Source organism: Meriones unguiculatus, chromosome X (assembly GCF_030254825.1).
Source record: "Meriones unguiculatus strain TT.TT164.6M chromosome X, Bangor_MerUng_6.1, whole genome shotgun sequence".
NCBI classification, from domain to species: domain Eukaryota; kingdom Metazoa; phylum Chordata; class Mammalia; order Rodentia; family Muridae; genus Meriones; species Meriones unguiculatus.
In genome coordinates, this window is record NC_083369.1 from 57,945,492 (window position 1) to 57,953,818 (window position 8,327).

The 8,327-nt window shown below is 43.9% G+C and overlaps 1 protein-coding gene across 2 annotated transcripts; it reads left to right on the forward strand.

Moving 5' to 3' along the window:
- The first annotated feature begins 6,210 nt into the window (after window positions 1–6,210).
- Window positions 6,211–7,809, forward strand: LOC110541421 (protein BEX2-like). Of its 2 annotated transcripts, none has more exons than XM_021628174.2 (3): window positions 6,211–6,367; window positions 6,685–6,763; window positions 7,184–7,809. In XM_021628174.2, exon 3 carries the CDS (start codon window positions 7,189–7,191, stop codon window positions 7,576–7,578), a length of 390 nt encoding a protein of 129 aa, XP_021483849.2. In that variant the 5' UTR covers window positions 6,211–6,367; window positions 6,685–6,763; window positions 7,184–7,188; the 3' UTR covers window positions 7,579–7,809. The 2 variants fall into 2 exon arrangements, with proteins under 2 accessions (XP_021483849.2, XP_060230338.1); XM_060374355.1 differs by lacking the exon at window positions 6,211–6,367 and adding an exon at window positions 6,469–6,598.
- The last annotated feature ends 518 nt before the right edge of the window (window positions 7,810–8,327 follow it).

Genomic DNA, 8,327 nt, shown 5'->3' on the forward strand with positions numbered 1-8,327 from the left:
ATCAGAGTGTTGACAGTAGGCAGGGAAGTGGGTTTATGGGTAAAGAACAAGGGAAAGAGCTGGGGTTGTAGAAATCTTCTGTTTTGTAAGACCTTACCAACTTGCAAGGTGAGGAGAGCGGTTTTAATTTGGGAGTAAGAATGGGTGAGCACCTACATCCTGTACACTTTTATTTCAGGGAAGTTTCTTTGCATCTGAGGATATAAAGAGTCTGGTCCTACAGATCCTGCAGCAGTAAGTACCCTTGGGAATCTGACAAAGGGGAGAAATTGTGGAGGTAAGGCTATAAATGTCTAGCTCTGGTTGATGAAAATTTGAAATCTTACTCAGGGCCCAAACCAATGAGATTGTCCCATTCAAGCATCTCCCCCCAACGGGTGTTACTTCATCTATGACAATGGAGATTGGCAGGGACTCCTCAATGCTTACCATGCTGAGGCATGCTTCTCATTGACAGTCCTCTTCAGTTCTGCGGACTCAGCCATGTGAGTAGCATAATCAGCTCGAACTCTGACCTAGAGCACTGCACTCTGTTCTCCAGAAGATACAGGCAATCCCTTGGAACCATCCCACTGGCTGGACCACCATATCTGTTTCCTCTTTTCTCCTAGGAAAAAAGCTTGTGTGAGTACTTCAAGTATAGCAGATATATGAAGATTCTCAAGGATCCTTGTAAGTGTGTGGTGGGTAAGATGTGGGATAGAAGGCACAATCAGAGATGCCAGAGGTTAAGGCTCCTATTGTGGCCCTCCCCATTCTTGCCACATTTTCTTGATTCCAAATCAACAGCTAGCTGTCTGTTTCTGGACCCTTTAGTTCATGAATCTGACTGGGGAATGAATGCTGTCTGAGTATGTAAAGCATGTACAACTCCAAGGACACACATCTTTCTGTCAACACCTTTACAGCTATCTGGAGCATAAGAAATGTGACATTCTTCACTTCCTTCGTGCATTGCCCAAAACTCAGCATGACCTCACCTCCTTTGTGGTGGACCTATGTTTCCAAACAGTAGGTACCTGCTCCTTCCGTGGAACATATCTCATACTTAGAAAGGTGATGGTGAGTAGAAAGTTAAGCAGGACCCTGAGCTCATGCTTGTTTCCCTTTCAGGAAAGATGATCTGCTTCTCTGTTAGTGGGCTGTTCAAGGAAGGTGAGTGTCTGTAGAACCCTCTTCCAAGATCCCTTCTTGCTTCCTTACTTGGATGTGCATCTCTGAGCACACATATTATAGGGTTTGTTGGCTCTCATTCCAGATCCTTACTCCGTGACTTTGGGCCAGTTGCTTAACCTCTGCATTTCCCCACTTGCAAATGGTGTTAAATGATACCCCACCCCAAGACAGATGTGAAACATCCTTAGTAAACATTGGAAGTTATTTTTCACAAGGTCCAGAATGTGGCAGGAGACCCATCAATAAAAGTGGATTATTCCCCTTGTTGCCTGGCCCTCTCCCCATTCCCACCACAGATACCTGACTCCAAGACAATCATTGACTGTACTTGGGCCCTTTCAGTGTAAGACCCTGACTGAGGAATGTTCTGTGAGGGTGCAAAATATGTGTAACTCTAAGGATGCTTTACTGTTTCTTGTTCTTGAAGTGGAGAGCAGCTCTTAATGATGAGTTCATCCCTTCACTCAGACCTTCGTTGTTACATATGGCAATGGTTCAGAGTAAGTGCTGTGTTGTGGATGGACACTCCCATCCCATCCTGGCACCAGCAGTGTGACAACATTGTGGTGCATTTCTAGAGGTGCTACCAATATTGTGGAAGGTCCACAGGTAGATTCAAGGAGTAGGTTAATGTAGTGATTAACAGTGTAAACTTTGGGGTCAAACTACCTGGCTTTTTCTTGTAGTACTAACTTGTTCTGTGAATTTGGTCATCACATTGCCTATTTGTAACTATCTTCTAAAAATATTGATTATACTGTCCACACTTTTTAGCTGATAAAAGGCTAAATGAGAACGTAAAACTCCTCTCTCTCTTTCCCTCTTTCTCTCCCTCTCTTTTTTTTTTTTTTTTTTTTTTTTTGAGACAAAATTTCTCTGTGTAACCCTGGCTGGCCTGGAACTCCTCTGTAGAACAGACTGGTCTTGAACTTGGAGATCTGCATGCTTCTGCCTCTTAAGTGCTTGGATTAATGTCATACACCACCACCGCCTGGCTAAACTATTCTTTAATTAAAGCAAAACCTACCATCCTAGTGATATAGACAGTCTTCAACAGTGTTTTCACTCTCTGGGAGTATTATAGATAACCAGGCAAAAAAAGCAGGACAAATAAGGGATATCAGAACAATTTGGTTGCTGAACAGTGAGAGCATGACAGCTGTTGGGAAGTATACTTTTGTCTGTTTTTCCATAATCTGAGGATTTTTTTTTTCATTCAGCCTTTGTATCATCAATAATAAGCTGTTTGCGAGGAATGTTCAAGGATTTCCCAATGCCTCCATCCCTGTTACCACATCTTCCTCCAGCTTTCCTTCTGTCAAGATTAACAGAATATGGTACAAACATTCTATTTGCAGTCTTGAGTGAATGCTGAAAGATCTCAGAAGTGAGTCTTGGACATACATGGTGATGTGGGGTGAGGTAGGGGTAGGATAGTAAGTTATGGAACATACAGGTTTCACTTCTTTATTTCATTTATTATCTTACTGAACAGTTTCTTCTCAGTAAACAGTAAGCTAAATAGTCATTTAAAATAGCTATTTCAGCATTCCCTGAAATTCATGGACCCTGTTCATTTAATGAGAGACATTCGGATTTTCAGGGATTTGCTCATATTATGTCACAAGGGTCATTTTGCTGAATATCTTGAAATATATGTAGAGGCATGTTTCTGCTGCATAGATCAGGAAATGTCTTTGTGTTTGTCAGTATATCTCTTCTTATGTGTTAATGGATGTTTTCTGGCCATCCTCTAGCACAGGTGCTTTCATGATGACCAGTGGAATTACAACAGAGCTATACAAATCCTTGCTTTATTCAAGGTGATGTTTGGAGATTCAATTCAGGTTAGAAAAGCCAGGTGGCCTGGAAATGGTGCTAGGATTCTTGTAACTGCTGATCTCCCAAAGGCCTCCTTTACTTCCTCCAAGTAATGGACACGATCCCAGAGGATACCTTTACTCAGTCAGGTCTACGATTCTAAGAACATCACACACAGATGCAATTCCTGGGTGTCACTATTTGTTTCATCAAATCTCTGCTTAGATTATGATCTGGGTTATCTAGTTTCATCTTGGAAGCTAAAGCCCATCTTGTAAAGCTAACTCTCATTTTGTGTATTTGCCACATATTTGAGGATCCTTGTTTCTTATATTTTCTTTTGTTATAACTTTTATTAAATTTGTTGAGAATTTCGTGTTTTTGTAATATATTCTCACCCTTCACCCTGTCAGATTTCCTTCCTACCCTTCCCAACCCTCCCTCTTCCCTAAAGTTCTTATCTCACACTTATGTCTTTTGTTTTGCATTGTGACTCACCAAGTATAAACAAGGCTTTCTATGTGACCATGTGTTTAGAACTGTCCATAGTGCTCACAGGTGGATGCGTAGTTAAAGACAATGGCTGTTTTTTCTCAAGAATCTTTCAGTAACCAATTAGTTTAGCAAAGAAGGATAGGGCCCTAATTCTGTGGTTGACTAATGAAAGACCTAGTCTTTTGCAGGCCCAGTGGAGGCAATCTTGGTTGCTGAAAAATTGCAATAATTCTGTCATACTCAAAAGACACTATTGATGTTAGATCCCTTCAAAATGCACTGGAAGCAGACCATATTATAAGAATGAGGATCTCCAAGGAAGGACTGCTGTAGAGACTGAAGTCTTAGGCCCAACCTTAAAGTACAGTTCTGCTCCTGTAGACTATGTAGCTTCATAGGTTGAGCATACTCTCTAACCCTGTTAAAACTTGAGTTATGTGCCTTAAGTATTAATCAAGTATTTCATGCAAATAACAATATTATTTTCTTAGCCACACAAATTTATTCAAAATTTAAAACAGCATAATTGGTAAGATACATAAAAGCCCCTGAAGAAAAATAATCTTTGGTGTGAAAAGAAATAGAGTAAGAAAATCATTATTAAGTTAGCATTTTTATTGAAAAGAATAATACCCAGGAAACTATGAAAACATGTTCAACTACTAAGAGGACAGAAGTTGCCACAAACACTGAGATAATTTAGAAGAGGAAAAGAAAGATCATTATTTTAAGAAAAAGGAACATTTGTGTCTATGTGTTTGCGTACTAAGTGTGTATCTTTATTTGAGTGGCTTTAGTTGTCTAAAGCTTAAAAAAAAAACTACAGTACACCAGGTGGTTTAAATCTACAGAAATTTGTTGTTTTATAATCTGGAGAGCATAAATCCCAAACCAAAGTGTTAAAAAGATCATATGTAACCTGTAAGATGTTCTTTGTAAAAATTTTAATTAACCTAAAGATATTAGTTTTATTATGACACTTACAGATTCTTCTCCTCACTCCTCCACTCTCTTGGACATTTCTACCCCAGTAATCTCATTTTTGTTTCTATGTCACAAATGTTTATAGTGCTCCACATCATGCTCAATATTCTTTTCTCCTCTCATTGTCCCATTTCCAGTTTGATGGCCTACACACACACACACACACACACGCACACAAATCTATGACCCACCTATGAAAGAGAACATACTGTATTTGCTATTTGACTCTATCTTATTTCATACTTAACATAATGTTCTCCAGTTGCATTCATTTTACTGTAAATGTCAGGTTCTTTTAAGTATCCAATTATGTTTTCTGTGAATTGCAATAATCTGACTTCTTCCTTTCATGTTTTTATTACCTTTGTATTTTTTTCTTGTCTTACTCCTCTAGCTAAGACATCAAGAAATACATTGAATTAAGAGGGGAAATAAAATGGATATCTGAAGTAGGTGGAAGAGGGAACTGTTTGGGAGAGGGGGTGGGGAGGTTAATGGGGGTAGAGGAGAGCTGGGGTAGGGATAAGAGAATGGAAATCAGTGTGGGGGTCCATCTCTGAGGAAGGGGAGGCTTCCAGCAATCTATGGGGGTAACCCTAGCTGTGACTCCTAGTAGCAGGGGTTAAGGAGCCTGAAGTTGTCATCTTCTGTAGCCAGGTGGGACTTCCAAAGGAGAGAGGGGGCCACCACCCATAAAACCTCCGACCCCAAACTTGTCTTACCTACAAAAAGTGTTGACATTAAGATCAAGTGGAGATTCAGGGAATGGCAAACTAATGACTGGCCCAACTTGTGACCCACCCCATGGGAGAGAGTCAGCCTCTTGTTACTATTAATGATACTCTGCTATGCTTGAGAAGAGGAGCCTAGCATAACTGTCTTCTGAGAGGCTTCATCCAGCAAAGGATGGAAACAGATGCAAAGAGACCCATACCCAAACAATAGGCTGAGTTTGGGGAGTTTTGTAGAAGAGTAGGGGGAAGGATTGTGGCAGCCAGAGGGGTCAAGGACATCACAAGAATATCTACAGAGTAAAATTAAACTGGGTGCATGGGGGCTCATAGAGACTGAACCATCAACCAAAGAGTATGCATGGGCTGGACCTAGGCCCCCGGCACATATGCAGAATGATCAAAAATATATGAGCCCCATAACAATGAGTGGGGGCTGTCACTGACTGTTTCCTGCCTTTGGATCCCTTTCCCCTAGCTGGGCTGCCTTGTAAAGCCGCAATGGGAGAGGATGCACTTAGTCCTACTGCTACTTGAGGTGCCAGGGTGAATTGGTCCCCCCCCCCCGCCCCCGGCCCTTACTCCAGTTCTCTGAGAAGGAGAAGGGGGGATGAGGGGAGGGGTGCATGAGTTTGGGGCTAGGAAAAGAGGGAGGAGTCTGGAATCAGGCTGTAAAGCGATTAAATTAAAAAAAAACAAGAGTGGAGTGGACACCCTGTGTCTATCAAAACTTTAGAGGGAATATATTCTGTCTACAGGATCTATACAGATGGAAAGAAGAGAGAAAGCAGAAAGCTAGGATGAGGGTGTGGTGGTGCTTAACCAAGGAGGATGGTGCAGACTCTCCCTGGTAACAGGGAAGGGAGAAATCCAACCTCCAGACGCTGATGCCACTTGTGGGTCGTCAGATTGGCAAGGATCTGGATGAGTGACAGGTGAGGCAGGACTTGTGCACTCGCGGCAGGGGCCGGGGGCGGGACCTCCTGTCGCACTGGCCGCCACGGCTGGGGAGAGAGCCTTGCAGTGACGCGAGCCCCTCACGTGACCCGGAGCTGCAGAAAGACGCAGCCTTGGGTACAGTCGTCATTCACGTCTGGCTTCCAGGTCCGTGCGTCCCTGCTCACGGCGGGCTGGCATCGGGCCCTGGGCGAACGGAGCAGGTAAGCGGCCTGCCTGAGTGCAGTGGCCTAGAGGGTGACACCCCCGCCCCACCCCACCCCCGGTAGATCAGCGCTCACTGGAGGATTGTGCAGCGCCCCGTAGCTTTCTGCACCGCAGAGAGAACCTGGCTGCGCTCGGGTAGGGGCGGCAAAGTGGGCCTGCGGAGGAGAGCATGGGACCTAGCCCTGGAGAGCGGGGAAGGAGACAGGCTGGTGGCTGAGGGAGGCCAGGTACGGGGTAGGCTGTGGGATGCAAGGGTTTGGGGGTATGGTGCTGATCTCCGCGATGAGTCGCTCCCATACTACCCTGTCTGCAGGTCTACTAGCCGAGATTCCAGGCGACTCTTCTAGCAGCGGGAATTGAAAGGAGGACTACTTGACAAGGGATAGGCCCAGGTTGGTTCAGGGGCAGAGTGGGGGGGGGGGGAGGCGGGTGGAGAAGAATGTGGAAAGCGCTGTCTGGGACGTCAGCCCTCTCCCCCCACGCCGTTTTCCCACCGTCCATCCCTTTCCACTTTCCATCCCATTCCCCCTATTCTATCTCCCAATTCCCCCTCCAGCACCTACCATTGCCACAGCTCCCATCCTCCATTTTGATGCCTGTAAAAGCCTTGAAGATAGATCTGCAGGGAAAATGGTGGGTTGTGGGGAGGGAGGGTCTGGAACTAGGTGCCCTCTAGAGGGCGTGTTGCACCTTTCAGATTGGAAAATAAAATTTGAAAACAAAGTAAACATAGGGACAACCAAAACAGTGAAGAGCAGAAGTGGACCTCTGTCCTCGGTGCTGAACATTTCAACACTTCTCTTATCTTCCAGGAGCAATGGAGTCCAAAGATCAAGGAGTCAAAAATCTCAACATGGAAAATGACCATCAGGAAAAGGAGAAAAAAGAAGAAAAGCCACAAGATGCTAGCAAAAGGGCGCCAGCTGTGGCCCTGACTTTCGAAGCTGGCGAATATAGTGTGCCTAGAGGCAGTCGCAGGTGGTTCCGAGTTAGGCCGCCCATCGTGCACTACAGATGGGACCTGATGCATAGGGTTGGAGAGCCCCAGGCAAGGATGAGGGAGGATCATGCGGAAAGGTTTGGGGAGGACGTGAGAAGGCAGCTCATGGAGAAGTTAAGGGGAAGGCAGCTGAGCCATAGTCAGCGGGCGGTTAGCACTGACCCGCCTCACCATGGCCATCATGATGAGTTTTGCCTTATGCCTTGAGTCCTGAGGTTTTCTCTCAAGTTAATAGGGGGACCCCTGCTTCCAAAACTTACATTTTGTGATGTACTGCTGTAAAATTTTTGAGGTTACTTATTCCCCCATGGGTCTCCATGTCTGCCAGCTTTTAATTGAAACCTGTGTTTTTGAATCAGTTTTTTGTTGTTGTTATTAGCAGAATTTATCTATGCTCATTATATATTGTGAAGCTAATAAAGCAGACTTAAAAAGCAATCTTAGTATTTTTTAAAGGCTGCTTACATATGCCATACACAAACGGAAAAAACGGTTGAATTAAATTGTAAAATGATTAATATTGGGATGCATTTCTGTCAAAGTAAGGCAGACAAACATAGGAGAGATTTTAGTAACTGGGCCGTCTGCCTTCTCCTGTTTGGTTTTGGTTATAGACATCTCCCCATGGTATAATAATATACTTTGCAACCTATTCTTTTGACCTGGGTGTCATATATGCACACCGCTCTCCAAACAATGTAGCAGGCAATCTGGAACCCACTCACTTCCTCACTTGGGTCATGCTACACATACTCTCATCTCTGAGCAAACATTAGTGTGTTTTTCCACCCATCCCTGGTAACAATCGTATTTAAACTGTTGCTATTCAAGTGAATTCCCAAGGTATCTTGGGGGTGGAGAATAGAATGGCTGATCAATCTTGTTTATACTTGTTTTAGGTACATGTACATTAAGACAAAAATTTTAAGGATAACACCTTATCTACCATTGTTTGC

Bases quoted from the DNA above. Each gene is read 5' to 3' on its own strand.
- LOC110541421 (XM_021628174.2), top strand. From the start codon at position 7,189: ATGGAGTCCAAAGATCAAGGAGTCAAAAATCTCAACATGGAAAATGAC.